This window comes from Monodon monoceros, unplaced genomic scaffold (genome assembly GCF_005190385.1).
Source record: "Monodon monoceros isolate NGI ecotype Baffin Bay Population unplaced genomic scaffold, NGI_Narwhal_1 Super_Scaffold_9, whole genome shotgun sequence".
NCBI lineage: Eukaryota > Metazoa > Chordata > Mammalia > Artiodactyla > Monodontidae > Monodon > Monodon monoceros.
In genome coordinates, this window is record NW_021703786.1 from 24,818,009 (window position 1) to 24,838,657 (window position 20,649).

Genomic DNA, 20,649 nt, shown 5'->3' on the forward strand with positions numbered 1-20,649 from the left:
CTTGAAGGGCGCACGGAAGTAGAAGGTGCAGGTTTCCAAGGTCGGTGGAGGTGGGGAGGCTGGGGACGGACACCTGGTCACAAGCCTAAATTTGGTCCCTTTTCGTTGTTTAATTGAAGGACAGCTGGGGCCACCAGAAGCTGGAAGAGGCAGGAGGGGGCCCCCCAAGAGCCCTGCCCACACCTGGATTCAGACTCTGGCCTCCAGAACTGTGAGAGGCACATTTCGGTTGTTTCAAGCCCTCCAGTTTGTGGCAATTTGTTATGGCCACCCCAGGGCTCACACAACAAGGAAATAAGTTATGCTTCACAGTAGAAAGTACTATTCAAGTGACATTTCTGTGAAATGAAAACAAGCCCTAATACAGAACATATTAAGTACAAGTATGCATGTTTTCGTGGTGAGCATACCGAAATCAAAACTGAAATGTAAACTGAACCTTGGAGAAACTGCTCTCAAACTTCGCCATTTTCTTCCATGGCCTCACTGCTGGCAAAATCCACCCCAAGTATAAACAAGAAGACCAGATTGTGTCCCAGCTGCTTGTAATTCTCTTTTCAGGCATCTAGATTCACAATATATTGTGTGCAATTATGCCTTCAATTGCCCTGTGAAAATTACTGCAATGCTAGTTTCCTAGACTGAGAGCGTACAACTTTGATGAGGAATGATCCAGGCAAATATTGAATCTGGAAAAAATGTCAATTGTGAGCTTGATAATATTTGTTTTGCCAAAGAGATGGAGATGGAGATGCTTCCCTTTGCGGGAGAATTGCATCATCAAAGTAAATGAAATGTGGATTTGAAAAGCAAGCCTGAAGCTGCATGTATTGGGGAACTGGGGGGAGGGGGCTGAGCTGTCATGGGGGCAGGGGATGCACCTTGACCCGCCAGGAGGGCAGGACCCTGTGTTCACTCCCCGCTCCCTACACACCCTTGGGCCTCGCTTCCCTTGGGGCACCGACCTCCACTGGGTGTGTCATCAATATGGTGACCTAGTGAATGAGGATGACAAAGCCTCAGAACAGGGCAGCTGTTGATATAGATGCTTCTGCCTGGCAGTGGGCAGATGGATCCATGGTAGGTAATGGGAGCCACTTCTCCATACAGGCAGTGGGTGCCCAACATGGTTCCCTACCCTGGCAAGGGTCAGACTGGCCCTGCCACTCCTCACCTCTGACCCTTGATCCCCGACCCTCATTCCTCAACCAGCCTGAACTCGGGGTCAGGGTCTGGCTCCATCTGTTCTGGCTTCAGTGGAATACTTGGGTCTGTGCTCTCCTTCTTCAGATCTCTGGAGTCTCACATACCTTTCTTCTCAAAAAAGGCTGGCTCCTGCCAATCAAGTTTTGGCTTTTATTCCTACGTTCTCTTCCCTGCCTCAGTCTAGAACTCAACTGTGGAATACTGCTTCTTTCACTCTACTTTCCCACGATAACAGTGGAACCAGCCCAGGTACAGAGGCCTCTGAGTCACTGTGGAGAGGAAGACAGAGGCAACAAGGAAGAGTTCCAAAGTCTACCTTGCCCCAACGTAGTTGCTGTTGCTCCAGCCTTTACCCCTCCTAGGTGAGGCAGCCCAGAAGTGCTTTCACTGTCGTCAGCCAAAGACCACCAGGAACTCAGTTGACTCACTGCAATGAGGGAGACCTCCTATGGTCAAGAACCGGGGACATTTCTGTAGGAGGATGTTGGAAGGGACTCAGACTAGCACTTGTGGTAGGAGAGCACATTGCTGTGTTCGATGCTTTCAGGAAGCAGCGGTGATTCCGGGATCGCTGTCTTAGTAACTCCTATCTAGAAGGTGTGAAGACTGAGCAAGGTTAAAGCTGTTGCTGGTAAAAGCAGCAGCCGCTCAGGCACCAGCATGCGGTCTGGCCTTTGCTGGCTCGGATGCTGCCCCATTCTGGACTGTGTTCATGCAGGGTCTTGCCTTTATGCTGCCCCTATCAGCCTGAGGGGCCTTGTCCAGGGAGCTTTCATATCCGACCCTGCCCGCTGTGGCCAGGCTGTGTGTGCCAGAATCTCTGGTGCTCTTTCTGTGCCTGATGAGATGACACGAAGACGGCTGTCTAGCCCAGGAGTGGACTTGGCACTCGGGTCTAGAATATGCCTGTCTGCTGCGTCAGAGACTAACTTTCTACTTCTGCTGGAGGACAGTGCCTTGTGCGGCTCAAAGCTGGTCAGCATTGTCTGGTGGTTTCCTGATTCCTTGCTGCAAAATTTTATCGTTGCTCTGTGGGCCACTTTAGAAATGGGGGTAATGGATGGTAGCTTTTTGAAGGTTCTCTGATTGTTTTACTAGTTAAACACTATTATACGAAAGAACCTCACCTCTTGCAGATGAAAGGCGAGACCAGAGGGCCCTCTGGGCGGGGACCCTAGGGCCAGCCGCTCCTGCCTCCATGGCCACTGTGTTGGAATAGGACCATGGGCCGGCTCCGCGGTGCTGGGAAGCCCAGAGCCTTACTTGATGATGTGTTGTGTCCCAGGGGCTGTGTGTCCTGGGCGGAGGTGGTGGTAGGCAGGGCTCTATGATCTGGAGGACTCTGTGTGTGGGGGAGCTTGGTGTCTTGAGGAACTCTGTGTCCCTGAAGATGGTTCTGTGTGTCCTGGGGGGGGGTTCTGTGTCTTGGGGATTCTGTGTCCTGGGGCAGCTGTGTGTCTGTGGGTACCTCTGGGCCATGGGGGGTCTGTGTCCCTGTGGGGGGGTCTCTCTCTGAGGGGATGGAGGGTAGGGGGTGGGAGGGTCTATACATTCATATACAGTCGACCCTTGAACAATGCAGGGATTAAGGGCGCCCGCCCTCCTCGCAGTCGAAAATCCGCGTGTAATTTATAGTTGGCCCTCCTATCCTCGGTATCTGCGGTTTTGCATCTGTGGATCTAACCAACCAGGGTAGTGTAGCCCTGAGGCATTTACTATCGAAAAAAATCCTCGTGTAAGTGGCCCTGAGTTGCTCAAGGGTCACCTGTACTTCCATTTCCTCACTTCCACTCATTTTGCTATTTTCGCGTACATTTTACTAGCATACCTGTTAAAAACTCCATAATGCATTGTTATTTTTACTGAGATACTTATCTTTTTATCAACTAAAAATAGAAAAGTCTCTTATGCTTACCTTAATCTACATGATTTCCGGGGGACTCGAGTTACTGTGGGGGACTGGGTTCTGCGTGCTCCTGAGGGTCACGGGGCAAGGCTGTCACTGTTTTGTTTTTTAATTTATTTATTTACTCATTTATTTTTGGCTGCGTTGGGTCCTTGTTGCTGCGCTTGGGCTTTCTCCAGTTGTAGTGAGCGGCGGCTACTCTTCATTGCCGTGCGCAGGCTTTTCATTGCGGTGGCTTCTCTTGTTGCTAAGCACGGACTCTAGGCGCGTGGGCTTCCCTAGTTGTGGCTCACGGGCTCTAGAGCGCAGGCTCAGTAGTTGTGGCACACGGGCTTAGTTGTTCCGCGGCATGTGGGATCTTCCCGGACCAGGGCTGGCACCCGTGTCCCCTGCATTGGCAGGCGGATTCCCAACCACTGCGCCACCAGGGAAGTCCCTGGTCTGTCCCTTTGAATCACCGCCCCCTGGAGGGCTCGTTGGCACTGGGGGTCTCCTCCCGCCTGGGACAGGTGGTTCCCGCCCCCAGATGCGCCCTCCACAGATGAAGCCCCGCCCCTCAGACCAGGCCCCGCTCCCGAACCGACCAGACCAGCCCTCTTCGGGCAGGCCCCGCCCCCCACAGACGTGACGCTCTAGGAGCTCCCTCCCCGCCCGGCAGGCCCCGGGTGGATGTGCTCGGCGCTCCGCGGCTCTCTGGCTGCGCGCGCAGGCGGTGGGCCTTTCGCTTCCGGCCGCGGCGGCCTCGGAGCTGGCCAGAGGGACCCCGGCGGCCTGCCTCCCCGAGCGGCATGCGGCGCTGAGGCGCGGTGGACCCCGCTGCGCCATGAACCTCCTGCCCTGCAACCCGCACGGCAACGGGCTGCTCTACGCCGGCTTCAACCAGGACCACGGTGAGGGAAGCCCGTCGACTGCCCCGGCCCTCCCGACGCCGCTGCCCCTTCGAGCGGGGTCCCGCCCTCGGCCCTCGGCGCCCTGCGGCAGCGTCCGTACCGCGTCCAGGCCGCTCGTCCCCTCCTCCCCCGGCGCCTGTTCCCCTCCCCCCGGCGTTCCCTCTCCTTCGCCCGGCGTCCCTCCCCTCCCCCCCGGCCGCCCCACCTCCCAGCCGCTAGCCCACTGCCCTGACGCCCACCCCGCACCCCGGTCGGACGGTGACGGGATTTTCCGGGCGGCGTCGGTTCTTTCCTGTCGCTTTAGGGTCCCCAGCGGCCGGGACGGGGTCGCGCTGAGGTGAGGACGGCCCCCCAGGCTCAGGACCTCGTCCGCGAAGGTCCTCGTCTTTTCTGTTGATTTTCATAGAAAAAAAATCGCCGGACTCACAGTTTCTTCTTTTGTTGGGTGGAAACCGGACCGTCCAGCACGGCTTTGGGGAAATGGCATTTTTCGCGTTTCCGAGTCCGGCGGGCTGGGGGACTGCGCCCCACTCTCACCCGGGGAGGGGGACCCGCGTCGGTTCCGAGTGTTCCCTTTGGAAGCCGGCTTGAAGAGAATCCAGAAGCGGGAACTGCAGGACCCGTATCTGTGGAGCTTGTTTGGTGTAGAGTTAAATAGGCCGGGCGGAGGTGGCCCCGCTGTGTCAGTGCGTGGGCACTTGGGCTTGTGGGGTTATGGCTCCAAGGTCCTGACTGTGGGGCCCCGGGAGAGTTAAGTGTGTCTGGGAACCGAGGCGAGGCAGGGGTTTTCCTTCGGGGAGGAGTCCTTGAGGGCATGAAGTGTTCTTGGAGGGGTGGACGTGGACGTGGGGAAGAACGTGGGATGGGGGCGGCTGGGCTGGGGACCGCAGGTGGTGTGCCCCCACGTTGGGGTGCCCTTTTGGGGCCACATGTTGGGCATCCAGCAGTATGTGGCAGAACATTTAGGGTTTTGATTTCCGTAAGAGGGCCAGTAGGTTTTTCAGTAGGTTTTGATAATAATTGAGAACTCTTTAAAGAGTTAACCGTGTTACAACTCCTTAAGAAATGTGTTTTCAATGGAAAGAGGTGACTGGCTGATAGTAGGGGAGGGGAGAGGCAGCCCTGAAAAGCAAACACAGAAGCAAAAAGCTTACTGATTCTGAGGCCCTTTAAAGGCAAGATCTTCTATACCTGCCTTAGTGCCAGATGAGGCATCCTTGTACTAAGTTTCAGTATAGTAATTGAGGCTCACGATGATGCTGATTATTTTAGAAACCAGTGAAGTTTATAATGTTTTTTTATAAAGGTTTCATCAAAGATTATTTAGAAAATACAGCACCGGCTTTTAGATGGATATATTTCAGTTGTCTGAAAAATACACTCTCACTTTTGTAAAACCATTTCATTTCATTGTAATAAATTACAAGTAAAGCTTACAGTGTTGCTGGAAAAAAAATATACTTTTATACTTAAGCTTCTGCTTACCCTTAGCCTAATTTCCTATAATGTAAATTTATGCCATATTGTTGAGTTCATTATATTTTGTTTTTATACTGATTTTTAATTTGTACTCAGCTTTTTTAGCACTCGCATTGCAACTTTAGAAACATTTGCTTATAATTTTAAATTGTTTAAACTTTTGTCTTCTCCCAAAGATAACTTGCATTACAGTTTTCAAGATTCTGAGGTGTGGATATGTACATTTCTATAATCTGGCTGCCGTTTTTCTTTCTCTTCCCGTGGGAAACACAGGGTTTGAGTACACACACCTTCTCTGTAGACTAGCTTGTCCTGCCTCGACCAAGACTGAGGCCACAGGCTGACTTCGCTGGCTCACTCTGCTGTGGTTCTGGAGTGTGGGCTCAGAGCACTTGCATGTGGACTGCACATGGCTCATGCGTAGAAGAATGCCCTTCAGTGATTCTGATGCCCTGTTGCCAGTCGGCTTCCTCTGCACTGTGCTTGGTCATCAGCTGTTGGCTTGAACACTTCTCTGTGGGGAAAAGTTTTGTTAAGATAGCAAGAATGAGACGATTAATGCCAACTTTTGTATGATAGCCAAGTAAAATACGTTAATTATTTCCCCTACCCAAAAAATAGCAAGGATAATGCCTAGCCTCCTTAGTGAGTGGTTTCCAGTCTTGTGGTATTTGTAGTACCTTTTCTTCTAGCTTTTAATTGAAGCACACTATTCTTACAGAAAAGTGCTCGTATCCTAAGTATTCTGCTTGGTGAATTTTCCAAACTGAGAACACCTTCCACAGCACTCAGGTTAAGAAACCAAACACCTGGCCACCCTGTGCTCCTTCCAGCCACTCCCCCATTCGACTTCCAATGACATAGATTAGTTTTGCCTATCCGTATTGTATTTTGTTTCTGGCTTTTTTATTCAGTATCATGTTTGTGAGATTTTTTTTTCCCATACTGTTGAGTATAATTGTAGATCATTCTCATTGGTGCAGTGTTTCTTTGTGTGAATATATCACAGTTCATTTATCCATTGAACCATTCGTAGGTCTTTGGGTAGATTCCCAGTTTGGGGCCATTATGAGCATAATGGTGCTGCTGTGAGCATTCTAATACCTGTCTTTTGGTGAACGTATGTTGTCATTTCTGCGAGGCTTGTATACCTAGGAGTAGAATTGACAGCGGTAGTCGTGCAAACAGTTTTCTGCAGTGGTTGTCCTGGTTTGCCGTCCAACAGCAGTTCTTAGAGTTCCCGTGAGAGTTCTACACACTCCTTACATTTGGTGTATTTTCCATTATTTTGGCCCTTTTGGTGGATGTTTAGTAGATCTCATTGTGGTATATGTGAGATTGTATTTACATTTCCCTGATTCTGTGTGTTTATTGACCACTTGGATATTCTCTTTTGTGAAATGTCCAAATCTTTTGCTCATTTTTCTGTTGGGTTGTCTGCCTTTTTCTTGTGGATTTGTAGGGATTGTTTGTTTATTTTATACAAGTCTTGTCAGAAATATATGTGTTCTGGCAAAGACAAATAAGATAGGTGCAGGCTTAAAACTTGTGGAAGGTGTAATAGTTGAGAAAGAAAGGGAGAAGTTTCAACTTCTGTATTTTCATATTTTCCAGAAAGCCAAGCTCTGGTTCCCCTGTCCAGATTACATGATTCCAATAACACAAAGAGAGAGTTACAACCCAGAATAAGTTAGAGATAATAAGTAACACTGTACTTTAGCGTGAGTGTCAGGCTCCAGGCCCAGATAAAGTGCCTGAGAGTTGACTGCAGAACAGTCTCCAACTCCTGAGGAGGCTGTCATGGTCCTTGCAGTTTTATAAGTAACTTGGACAAAAAATAGAAGCATGCTTTCCATGTTGGGGGCAGGGGTGGCAGATAGGATAGAATAATGTCTTCCCAATGCTGGAATGCAGATCAAAAGCAGGGGAAGAGACCCTGAGGGTGGCTTTCGCATTCAGGCCAGTAGTGCGGTCGCAGTGAGGGTCCAGGCTCTGCAGCTTGTCTTGGAAAAAGAAGCGGAGGGTTTGGTGTTTCTTCTTCTGGCCACAAGCTTCATATGAGCCTGCATGGTGGTGTTGAAGGAGATTAATGTGGCCTTGGTCACACTTAGGCAAGTGAAGTGCAGGTCACAGGATCGTCCTGAAACTTGAGTGCTTCATTCAGTTCATAACAGTGCCTTTAATTGGACCATTAACAATCTGGTGTGTGACTTGGGGATGGTGACCATGACAGGGGTTTAGGGAGTTAGGATTAGTTCCAAGTGGGAGTGAGGTCATGGAGACCTCAAGCTGCCTTCTAGAAGACCATCCACACCAGCCCTTCCCGCCCTTCCCCAACTGGGCGTGTCCATACCTGCTGGGGTTGCCCGCTTTGTGGCTGTCCTCATGGACTTTCTTGTTTGTCATTGCCTCTGTAGGACTTGGTGGCTGATACAGTCCTTGAGAGGTGTGTTGGGAACGGGGAGGCCAGTGGTGAGCATTAGAGGCAGGAGTTGAGGGAAGTGCTCAGTGGCAGAGTGGCTGGTGCAGTAGCCGGTGAACCCCTCGTGCTGGAGTTAAGTGAGCCTGGTCCACAGGATGCCAGAAGGGCCCTGAGGGGGGCAGTGGAGTGACGTGCAAATCTTCTGATAACAGTTCATGAGGAGAGTCGTAGTGACACTTGCAGACCACGTTCATGTGGTCTGAGCATCCACAAGAGTTCCTGGGAGAGGTCACTGTCTCTGGACCCCTTGCTTGTGACGGTCCAGGCCTGGGGTCCTCAGCTGAGACCCCAGTGAGGTGATTAATTTGTCTGTCTCACACTTTAGGGTGCTTTGCGTGTGGGATGGAAAATGGATTCCGAGTCTATAACACCGATCCACTAAAAGAAAAAGAGAAACAAGGTAAGAGTAACTGACATTTCTTGGTTTCTGCCCTTTTCTAGCCCGTAGACTCTAGATTTTATCTTGCAGATTAGAGGGGAGCTGGTTTTGAGAAGTGAACAGGGTTCGTGGCCCTGTCAGCTTGGATGCAGCTGTCCTCTTTCTTCCGTTGAGCTTCTATGAGTGCCGGGCCCTGTGGGCTGGGTGCAGTGGTGATTCAGCACGTGTTGGCGACTCTGGGTACTCTGGTGAATCCAGTACCTGCTAGCCCTGCTGAGAGAACCAAGTGCGGTTGTGCTGGCCACTTCACTCTTCCTGTTGAAGTGTGAAGCTGTAGGGAGCTCAAGTGAGGGCTTTAGTTACAGCACGTGGGACTTTGACTCTTAAAATGATCCACACTTAGAAAATACTATTGTAGCAATATAGTTGCTTCTGTTTACTTATTTCAGTGTCTTAAATTATGTTTTCATGGAGTAAAAGTTTTCAAAAGCTGGAATTAGGAATTCTGTTGGTAAAATAAAATAATGGTGGTCCTTTTCCCATTTGACAGGAAAAATGTGTAATTTACAGGTAGAATCATCCCATTTTCTTCTTCTCCTATGTAGTTTTCTTAAGCTTTTAGTGTCTCCTGGTCCTTATCTGCCAACGGATGAACAAATCTCAGATAAATCGTAAACAATGAGAAACATCCGTTTCCTTCCTGCAGTTGTGGTTTTGGTTTTTATTCAATGTGCAAGTTATATTTTCTGATGCAAGAACTGTTTCTCATCTGTAAGAGGAAGTCACTGCATTCTTAAGCTTCCCTATCAGCCCCCTTCCATTTTGACAACTAATATCCTACATCAGGGATTTTCAGAATCTTTTTTTTTTTGGTGGTGGAACCTCTTTGTCAAGTAAAGTCTTCCATACAACCCTGGTATGTAAAACAGTAAGTGGTGCTTTATATTCAGGAGTTTATTTTGTAAGCTGAAGTCTATAACTTTTATTTATTAGAGAAAGACCGTGTAGCTGGTTAGTAAAGGGCTCAGACTCTGGGCCCACACTATTTATTTATTAATTTATTATTTATTTATTTTTGGCTGCATTGGGTCTTCGTTGTTGTGTATGGGCTTCCTCTAGTTGCGGTGAGCGGGGACTATTCGTTGCGGTGCGCAGGCTTCTCATTGCAGTGGCTTCTCTTGTTGCGGAGCACGGGCTCTAGGCACGCGGGCTTCAGTAGTTGTGGCATGTGGGCTCAGTAGTTGTGGCTCAGGGACTCTAGAGCGCAGGCTCAGTAGTTGTGGCACACGGGCTTAGTTGCTCCGCAGCATGTGGGATCTTCCCGGAACAGAGATAGAACCCGTGTCCCCTGCATTGGCAGGCGGATTCTTAACCACTGCGCCACCAGGGAAGTCCCTGGGCTCACACTATTTAGATCCCAGTCCTGCTCTGCTCCTTGTCACGTTGCTGTGTAACCTTGGGCAAGTTCCTCACCTGTTGACCTCAGTTTCTTGATGTGTGAAAAATGAAGATGGTAACTGCCTACCTCCTAAGGTTATTGTAAAGATGGGTGAATTAGGATGCGTGAGACACACAGACGCGTGGCGGTACACACAGAAAGTGCTTTGTAAGCTTGTGCCCTTGTCATTGGTGGCAGCAGTGTTACCCTTAAAGAGTGGGTCTTTGGGATTAATGAGTGTTACAGGCGACAGTGGAAGTCTCCTATCAGTCTTCTAGGCTGCTGACTTCTATTTGTTTTGTTTTGGTTAGGTAGTGAATTAAGACAACTCTTTTTTTTTTATAAATAAATTTATTTATTTATTTTTGGCTGCGTTGGGTCTTCATTGCTGCACGCGGGCTTTCTCTTAGTTGAGGCGAGCGGGGGCTACTCTTCGTTGCGGTGCGCGGGCTTCTCATTGCAGTGGCTTCTCTTGTTGCACAGCATGGGCTCTAGGCATACGGGCTTCAGTAGTTGTGGCACGTGGGCTCAGTAGTTGTGTCTCGCGGGCTCTAGAGCACAGGCTCAGTAGTTGTGGCACACAGGCTTAGTTACTCTGCGGTATGTGGGATCTTCCTGGACCAGGGCTCGAACCCGTGTCCCCTGCATTGGCAGGCAGATTCTTAACCACTGCGCCACCAGGGATGCCCCGACAACTCTGTTTTATACAGAAAAATAGTTACAAAATATTTTGAAACAGCTTAACTTGAAAATTTCAGGATTCGGTACGCGGGCCTCTCACTGTTGTGGCCTCTCCCATTGCAGAGCACAGGCTCCGGACGCGCAGGCTCAGCGGCCATGGCTCACGGGCCCAGCCGCTTCGCGGCATGTGGGATCTTCCCGGACCTGGGCACGAACCCGTGTCCCCTGCATCGGCAGGCGGACTCTCAACCACTGTGCCACCAGGGAAGCCCTCAGGATACTTTTTACTTAAATTGACCTACAAACTTCGGAGTTACAGACTTTAGTTTCAAAGTTGAATCATTAGAGGCATATTAAAAACTGCTTCCTAATTAATGAGATGTTTACAGTAAATCTAGGATTTCTTATAAAAATAAGTTAAACTAGAAGCGTCTAAACCTCCTAAGTGCCAGGAAGGTTTGCTGCTGTCATGTCACAGTGCCGTGTTTGTTCCCTGTCCCTGCTCAGCTGCACTGTGTCTGGGGCAGGCCATCCCCGAGCTTGTAGTGAATTTTGAATTTGCAAGGGATCCAGCAGGGCTGTGTGGTGCTTACTAATGATGTGTTTAAGGACTTCTCCTACATGCACTTGCAGGCTTGTCTGCTGCTGCATTTCTGGCAGTTAACTCAACAGTAGAAAATAGGCAAAAGACTTGACCTTATTCCTTTTTTATCTTTGAGATTTACTTTCCTAAACGAGGAAGGAAGTGTGCCTGCATTGTAGGGTCATTCCCAGATCTGGGCTCTCGGCCTTGTCTCTGCTGTGACTGTGGCTCTGAGTAAGGGGACTGTGTGACTGGCCGTGAGCCGAATGCCTCTTGCAGGCACACCCACCATCGGGTGGAGCTGGCAGTGCTGGGATGCCATCTTGGGCATCCCCAAGACCCCAGTGGAGGCAGCTTTCTCCTCCAAGGTGGTGTAGGTCCTGCGTCCCATGCACAGAGCAGCATGGCTCAGCTCAGGGGAGGCGTGGGAGCCCTGGGAGCACAGCCAGTGTGGTGTTCTCACAGGGATGCTGTGGGGTCAGAGTGTAGAACTCCGATTCATGTATATCACATACACATCCAAGCATATCCTGGAAGGAAGGTTCAAATCATAATTTGAACAAAGATGTGTCAAGAGTGATGCCTTTGGATAAAATTATATCTAAGTGATTATAGAAATAAAAGGAGTACTAAAAAGTCAACTCCACTCTTCACTTAGAAACACAGCCCTCCCACATTCCAAAGCTGACTAGAACTTTTGTAGCCTATACTGGATGAACTTGCAAGGTCCTCAGGGCGGGCAGCAGGGTCCAGAGGAGTCCCCTTGTCTTTAGTGCCGCCCGCCTTTTCCTCCATGTGACCAGTGCTCACACGTGACATTGGCAGCCATGTGTGGGGAAGCAGAGGGGACACAGAGGCCTAGAGGGGATGCCGAGTGACAGGTGGAGCAGCAGGTGAGTCTGCTTGTTCCTGAGCCCACTGAGTGCTGCACTGGGGGCTGAGGATGCAGTAATGAATAATATGGGCAGGGCTCACGCCAAGGAGTACTTCCCAGAACTTCTGCTGCCAGTGTCCTTGTCCCCACGGTGAGCCACAGGCCCCCCCCTCCCCCACCTCTGCAGGAGACCCTCCAACACTAGCAGGTAGTTCTGGTTCGTCTCCCCTGGGGTCACTGCTCCTTCCCCTGGGTCCCGATGCACACACTACTTTGTGTGTGCCCTTCAAGAGTGGAGTCTCTGTTTCCCCCAGTCCTGCTGAAGTCCAATCAGTTCCCACTAGGCTTCAAAGTCTGATTCTCTAGGAATTCCTCCTCCCATTGCCGGACCCCCAGGTTGGGAAGCCTGACGTGGGGCTCAGAACCTTCACTCCAGTGGGTGGACTTCTGTGGTATAAGTGTTCTCCAATCTGTGAGTCACCCACCCACCAGTTATGGGATTTGATTTTACTGTGATTGCGCCCCTCGTACCATCTCATTGTGGCTTCTCCTTTGTCTTCGGATGTGGGATATCTTTTTTGGTGAATTCCAGCGTCTTCCTGTCGATGACTGTTCAGCAGCTAGTTGTGATTCTGGTGTTCTCTCAAGAGGGAGTGAGAGCACATCTTTCTACTCCGCCATCTTGGTTTCTCCTCTCCGGTATCAGCCTTAAAGGATTTTATCTGAAGGAAAAAATTGGGAAAAAGATGCTAGATGCTGTGGTACATCCTGACACGGAGGTACAGCCATGACACACTGTTAGAGGGAAGAGTTGGAAAATAGTGTGATGGTGCCAAATGGTGCCATTGGTTTGAGTTCAATACAAGTTACACGCATGATCTCGTTTACAGCTGTTTCTACTTTATGCTTTTCTGTGTTGTTTTATTTTCATAGTGATAATATATAATTTGTATAATGAGAAACAATTAAGATATTTCCATTAAAAGAAAACTCCTCTGAAATAGAAGGAGCTGGGGGTTGCAGGGCAGAGGCAAGATGAAAAGGCAGGGGGCTGCTGTCGTGCCAGGAAGGCTGAGTTCTCCCCTTTCGTATAAGAGCCTCTCAGCAGAATGGAGGTTAAGCCAACACTTAGACGTCCTTCTCCCCCATTTTATTTCAGTTTCTTTTCTTTTCTTTTTTTTTTTTTTTTTTTTTTTGCCAAGCTGCTTGTGGGATCTTAGTTCCCTGACGAGGGATCGAACCCGAGCTCTCGGCAGTGAGAGCATGGAGCCCTAACCACTGGACCACCAGGGAATTCCCCCAGTTTCTCATTATTTTTGAGGCAGGTTCTGTAGGAAGAGTGGGACCTGTCAGGTATTGATTTGTGCCTGAAGCTTTCATCAGTCGAAGTTTCCGGAGCCTGTCTTGTGTCCTCCATCTCTCTCTGTAGTTTAGCCTGCTGCATAGCCAGCTGCTGGGCCTGGGGACTTTTAGAGATGTGGATATTAACGAGCATCCTTGGGTGCATGTCTCTGCTATTCTGTCAGTGAGTGATGCCTGTTGATCTTTCAGGACCAGCCCTTGGGGCCTGGGACTTGGGGGCTCTAATGGCAACCTTGGGCTTCCTTTTGGAAGACCCCCTCCTCTCCAGCTGCAGGAGGTGGGGGTCAGACACCCTTGGGGGCTGTGGCAGGTGCTCATTGGGTTGGCGGCTGTGGCCCTGGGTGGGGGTCGCTAAAAGTCCTCTGACTTTCCTGGAGTTTGGAGTCTCGCCTTTGATTGATTCTGCTCTTCCCAGGAAAGCCTCACGTTCCCCTTTCTCTCCCTCACCAGTTGATGATGAAAAACCTGCTTTTCTCTTTTCCTTTACAAAGGCCAGAGGCCATAGCAGTTTACAGTGGTCAAAACTGCTGTCTTAATCCTTAACTATTAACATCTTTGTAATCTTGACATTGATTTTTTTTTAATTGCATCAGAGTCAGCCATAGATAGGCATCAAGGTAACACAAAATCTGATTTCGTATAATACTGTTTTTTGTTGTTGTTGTTGTTAGAAAGAGGCTTAGAGAAAAATCATAGCCTGTATCATTTAAGTTAAAACCTTTTAAAAACTTTGAAACAGAATGTAATATCCTTTTAACACTTTTTTTTTTTTTTTTTTTTTTGCGGTACGTGGGCCTCTCACTGTTGTGGCCTCTCCCGTTGCGGAGCACAGGCTCCGGATGCGCAGGCTCAGCGGCCATGGCTCACGGGCCCAGCCGCTCCGCGGCACGTAGGATCCTCCTGGACCGGGGCACGAACCCGTGTCCCCTGCATCGGCAGGCGGACTCTTCAACCACTGCGCCACCAGGGAAGCACATTTTTGGTGATTTCTTCATGTGAAGTACTTCAGTTTTTGTTTTTTTCCCCATCCCACCCGATCGGTTCTCTGTCCGGGTCACATTTCAGAAGCTGTTGTGCCTCCTGGCATTTCTTCATTCTCCCATTAGCTTGGTTACATCTTGCTAAGGGAGTGACTCGCTTTTAGAACTTGAGAAAACTCATGACTTTAACAAATCCAATATTAATAAGTTTGAAGTCTCAGTGTTGTGTTAGTATTAAATATTCTCCCTTGGTTGGATAGTATTTTGAAAATATGTTGGTTACCTCTTGGCATAATTCACAGGTTTCTCTTAATAAATTTGATTCTAGAACTTAGTGAACCTGCACTGAGGAAATAATTACACTCCTAACAGACCCCCATAACTGTTCATCTTGCAAAACTGAAACTCTGTCCCTGTTAGACACTGACTCCCCTTCCCCCTCCCCCAGCCCCCACCATCCTACTTTCTGTCTCTATGAATTTGTCTACTCCAGGGACTTCATATAAGTAGACTCATACAGTATTTGTCCTTTTGTGACTGACTTATTTCACATAGTATCTTCAAGGTTCATCTGTGTTGTACCAGTGTTGTACCATGTTCCAGAATTTCCTTCCTTTTTAAGCTGAGTAATATTCCATTATGTGGATGGACCATGTTTTGTTCACCCCTTAATAGACATTTGGGTTACTTCTACCTCTTGGCTGTTGTTAATAATGCTGCTGTAAACATGGGTGTGAAAATATCTCTTCACAGCCTTGATTTCAGTTCTTTTGAATGTATACCAACAAGTGGGATTGCTGGATCATGTGGTAGTCTGTTTTTAATTTTTGAGGAACCATCATACAGTCTCCAGTAGCAGCTGCACCAGCAGTACACAGGGATTCCTATTTCTCTACATCCTTGCCAACACTTGTTATTTTCTGTGTGTTGTTTTTTGTTTTTTTTTGTTTTTTTGATAGTGGCCATCTTAATGGTTGTGGCAGGATATCTCATTGTGTTGTTGTTTTAATTGAAGTATAATTGATTTAAAATGTTGTGTTGGTTTTTGGTGTATGGCAAAGTGATTCAATTATCCATACGTATATCTTCTTTTTCAGATTCTTTTCCATCATAGGTTATTACAAGATAACTGAGTATAGTTCCTGTGCTATGTGGCAGATCCTTGTTTACCTATTTTATTTTAGTTTTTAAAATTAATTTATTTATATATTTTTGGCTGTGTCGGGTCTTTGTTGCTGCACGCAGGCTTTCTCTAGTTGCGGCGAACAGGGGCTACTCTTCATTGTAGTGCATGGGCTTCTCATTGCGGTGGCTTCTCTTGTTGCAGAGCACGGGCTCTAGGCACGCAGGCTTCAGTGGTTGTGGCACACAGGCTCAATAGTTGTGGCTTGCAGGCTCTAGAGCGTGGGCTCATTAGTTGTGGCGCATGGGCCTAGTTGCTCCACAGCATGTAGGATCTTCCCAGGCCAGAGCTCGAACCTGTGTCCCCTGCATTGGCAGGTGGATTCCCAACCACTGCGTCACCAGGGAAGTCCTACCTATTTTATATATAGTAGGGTGTATATATTAATCCCAAACTCCTAATTTATCCCCCCCTCCCCCCGATCCCCTTTGGTAACTGTAAGTTTGTTTTCTGTATGTCTGTGAGTCTATTTCTGTTTTGTAAGTAAGTTCATTTGTATCAGTTTTTAATTATTTTATTTTATTTTTACAATATTTATTTATTTTGGCTGCGTTGGGTCTTAGTTGCAACACGTGGGATCTTTCATTTCGGCACGTGGGCTTAGTTGCCTCACGGCATGTGGGATCTTAGTTCCCCAACCAGGGATCGAACCAGTGTTCCCTGTGTTGCAAGACAGATTCTTAACCACTGGACCACCAGGGAGGTCCCATTTGTATCATTTTTTTAGATTCCACATATAAGTGATACCATATGATATTTGTCTTTCTCTTTCTGACTTCACTTAGTATGATAACCTCTGAGTCCATCCATATTGCTGCAAATGGCATTATTTCATTCTTTTTTAAGTCTGAGTAATACTCCATTATGTATATATATATCACATCTTCTTTATCCTTTCATCTGTCAATGGACATTTACATTGCTTCCATGTCTTGGTTATTGTAAATAATGCTGCTGCGAACATTGGGGTGCATTGTATCTTTTTGAATTAGAGTTTTCTCTGGATATATGCCCAGGAGTGGGATTGCAGGATAATATGGTGAACTCTATTTTTAGTTTTTAAAGGAACCTCCATATTGTTCTCCATAGTGGCTGCACCAATTTGCATTCCCACCCACAGTGTGGGAGGGTTCCCTTTTCTCCACACCCTCTCCAGCATTTATTATTTGTAGACTTTTTGATGATGGCCATTCTGACTGGTGTTAGGTGATACCTCATTGTAGTTTTGATCTGCATTTCTCTAATAATTAGCGATATTGAGATCTTTTCATGTGCCTGTTAGCCATCTGTATGTCTTCTTTGGAGAAATGTATGTTTAGGCCTTCTGCCCATCTTTTGATTGGGTTGTTTGCGTTTTTTGGTTACTGAGTTGTATGAGCTGTTTGTATATTTTGGAAATTAAGCCCTTCTCGGTAGCATCGTTTGCAAATATTTTCTCCCAGTCTGTAGGTCACCTTTTTGTTTTGTTTATGGTTTCCTTTGCTGTGCAAAAGCTTTTAAGTTTAATTAGATCCCATTTGTTTATTTTTGTTCTTATTTCTATTACTCTAGGAGATGGATCCAAAAAAATATTGCAGTGATTTATGTCAAAAAGTGTTCTGCCTATGTTTTCCTCTAGGAGTTTTATAGTATCTGGTCTAACATTTAGGTGTGTTTTTTTCTTTTGGTTTGGTTTATTATTGTTGTTTTGGGTTTTCTTGGCAGCGCCATGTGGCATGGGGGATCTTAGTTCCCCGATCAGGGATCGAACCCATGTGCCCTGCAATGGAAGTGTGGAGTCTTAACCATTGGACCACCAGGGAAGTCCTACATTTAGGTTTTTAATCAATTTTGAGTTTATTTTTGTATATGGTGTTAGAGAATGTTCTAATTTCATTCTTTTACGTGTAGCGGTCCAGTTTTCCCAGCACCGTTTATTGAAGAGACTGTCTTTTTTCCTTTGTATATTCTTGCCTCCTTTGTCATAGATTAATTGATCATAGTTTGTGGGTCTATTTCTGGACTCTCTATTTTGGTCCATTGATCTATGTGTCTGTTTTTGGGCCAATACCACACTGTTTTGATTACTGTAGCTTTGTAGTATAGTCCAAAGTCAGGAAGTGTGATTCTTCCAGCTCTGTTCTTCTTTCTCAGGATTGTTTTGGCTATTTGGGGTCTTTTGTGTTTCCATACAAATTAAAAAACTTTTTTGTTCTAGTTCTGTGAAAAATGCCATTGGTAATTTTATAGGGATTGCATTGAATCTGTAGATTGCCTTGGGTAGTATGGTCATTTTAGCAATATTAATTCTTCCAGTCCAAGAACACTGTATATCTTTCCATATGTTTGTGTCATCTACAACACACTGACAACAGAATATCAGAAAGAGAAACTAAGGAAACAGTTCCATTTACCATTGCATCAAAAATAATAAAATACCTAGGAATAAACCTACCTAAGGAGGCAAGTGACTTGTACTCCAAAAACTAAGATGCTGATGAAAGAAATTGAAGATGACACAAACAGATGGAAAGATATACCGTGTTCTCATTGTGGTTTTGACTTGCATTTCTGTATTTAGTGATGTTGTGCATCTTTTCATGAGTGTTGAACACATATATCATCTTTGGAGAAATGTCTATTCAAGTCCTTTGCCCATTTTTTATAATCCAATTATTTGACTTTTGTTTCGTTTTGTTATTGTTTTAGGGTTGTAGGAGCTTTTTATATATTTTTGATATTAACCTCTTATCAGACATTTCTCCCATTTTGTAGGTTTCCTTTTCACTTTAAGTTCTTTAATGCACAAAAGGTTTTAAAGTTTCATGTAGTCCCATTGGTCTGTTTTTGCATTTTTTTTTAAAAAATTTTTATTTATTTATTTGCCTGCACTGGGTCTTAGTTGTGGCATGCAGGATCTTTAGTTGTGTCATGCAGGATTTTTTATTTAGTTGCAGCATGCGGGCTCTTGGTTGCAGCATGCAGGATCTGGTTCCCTGACCAGGGATTGAACCCGGGCCCCCTGCACTGGGAGCGTGGAGTGTTAACCACTGGACCACCAGGGAAGTCCCAGTCTGTTTCTGCTTTTGTTGTCTGTGCTTTTTTTTTGGCGGGGGGGGAGCGGGCCTCTCACTGTTGCGGCCTCTCCCGTTGTGGAGCACAGGCTCCGGACGCGCAGGCTCAGCGGCCATGGCTCATGGGCCCAGCCGCTCCACGGCATGTGGTATCCTCCCGGACCAGGGTACAAACCCGCGTCCCCTGCATCGGCAGGTGGACTCTCAACCACTGCACCACCAGGGAAGCCCCTGTTGTCTGCACTTTTGATGTCATGTCCAAGAAGTCATTGCCAAGTCCAGTGCCATGAAGCTTTTTGCCTTTGTTTTGCCTTTCTTCTTGCCTTTGTTTTGTAGTTTTGGATCATCTTACATTTAGGTCTTTAACCCATTTTGAGTTAGCTTTTTTTAAAAAATTAAGTAATTTAATTTATTTATTTTTGGCTCTGTTGGATCTTCATTGCTGTGTGTGGGCTTTCTCTAGGTGTGCGGCGAGCGGGGGCTACTCTTCATTGCAGTGCGTGGGCTTCTCGTTGCAGAGCACAGGCTCTAGGCACGCGGGCTTCAGTAGTTGTGGCTTGCGTGCTCTAGAGCGCAGGTTCAGTAGTTGTGGCACACGGGCTTAGCTGCTCCACAGCATGTGGGATCTTCCTGGACCAGGGATCGAACCCGTCGACGGACCAGGGATCTGTCCTCTCCATTGGCAGGCGGATTCTTAACCACAGCACCACCAGGGAAGTCCCCTGAGTTAGCTTTTGTACATGATACAAGTTAAGGGTCAACTTCATTCTTCTTTGTTAGTTTTCCCAACAGCGTTTGCTGAAGAGACCGTCTTCTCCCCCGCTGGCGCTCAGCATTTGTTTAATAGCTGGTTATTACAAGTTTTGCTCAGCTTTGTTCTGTTGGAGTCCATTAATCTCTTCAAGAGTGTAAAGGCCGAGGCTGAAGGTTAACCAGCAGCTAATCTCCCTGTGCCTAGTGAGTGCATCCAGGGAACCAGGTGGTGCCTGTGGTGATGGAGGCGTGTCCTGCGTTGTGGGGTGAAGGATTCCTGCGTGGTCATGGGTCTGAGGCCACACACTGAGCCGAGAGCGGTTTAAGGACTGAAGCATTGTAGTCCTTTGAGTTTGGGCTGTGGCCACATCCTGTTACAGCCAGAATTACTTGAGATGGCTTGTGTGTCACAGGACCATTAAATTGTTTATAAGGAGAGCTGTGTTCCTTGTGGATAATGTTAAGCACAGAGTCCTTTCTAGGGTTTCTGCTAGGCCTTGAATTTGAAACTTCTCCTTGAGCAAGCTGATGGACTTTGAGTCCATCTTGGGTGGCTCTGACTGGACAGGTAGGAGTCAATTTTTGGGCTAACTTGTGATTTTCAGAGGTTTTGTTTCCTGGCTTGCCCCTCACTGTCCCAGGAGCTCATGGTCACAACAGACCAGAGTGGAAGCTGGGGAGATGGGGTGGGGTGGCCCTGCTGCGACGGGAACCATTCAGAGTGCAGTGTGCTTTCCTGAGCCCCACACTCCTCCTGGGGGTTCCTGTTGCTCCCCTGAGAGAGTGTGTTGGGCTTCCTTCTGTCGTGGAGCACGGCTGAAAATCTGCTGACATGTTCATCTTCACATAATTTCTGAACATTTTTGAGCATTTCGGACTTCCAGTGGAAGAGGTGTTTAAAGTGGTGAAAAGGAATTCCAGCTTTTGCATCACAGCATGCTTTCTCAGAGCTTACAAATTTTGCTGCACCTTAAAATACGAACCCAGATATTTCATACATTTTGCTACATTGGCTTCTTAGGCTCTTAGTGTTTACACATGAAAATATAGTTCATGATGACAGGATGCTGAGAGGTCTGAAGCTAATTATTTTCCTAGCCGGTCACTATTCTCATTTCTGATGGCAGATACAAATTGCTGATTAAAAATCAAATTCTGACTGTTACGGTTTTACTTTTTTTCTTTTTTTTATTGTAAAATATATATACTGACTTATTTTTATCATTTCAGAATTTCTAGAAGGAGGAGTTGGCCATATTGAAATGTTATTTCGCTGCAACTATTTAGCTTTAGTTGGTGGTGGAAAAAAGCCGAAATACCCTCCGAACAAAGGTAAAGTAATCCTGCATTTAATAATGCACCTCATGTGTAGTCCTCTCTTGAACTTTTTAGAGTATCTT

General features: G+C 47.1%; 1 protein-coding gene across 8 annotated transcripts in view; it reads left to right on the forward strand.

The window, feature by feature from the left end:
* Positions 1-3,811: 3,811 nt before the first annotated feature.
* Positions 3,812-20,649, forward strand: part of WDR45B (WD repeat domain 45B) — a 43,173-nt gene continuing 26,335 nt past the window's right edge. For 7 of the 8 annotated variants that reach the window (XR_003792115.1, XR_003792116.1, XR_003792114.1 and 4 more), the window contains exons 1-3: positions 3,812-4,002; positions 8,289-8,363; positions 20,480-20,581. Coding sequence is in view for 5 of the 8 variants with exons in the window: in XM_029213417.1 (XP_029069250.1) it covers positions 3,936-4,002; positions 8,289-8,363; positions 20,480-20,581 (244 nt within the window). In the remaining 3 variants the exon portion in view is untranslated. The other variant, XM_029213415.1, reaches the window with a different exon arrangement.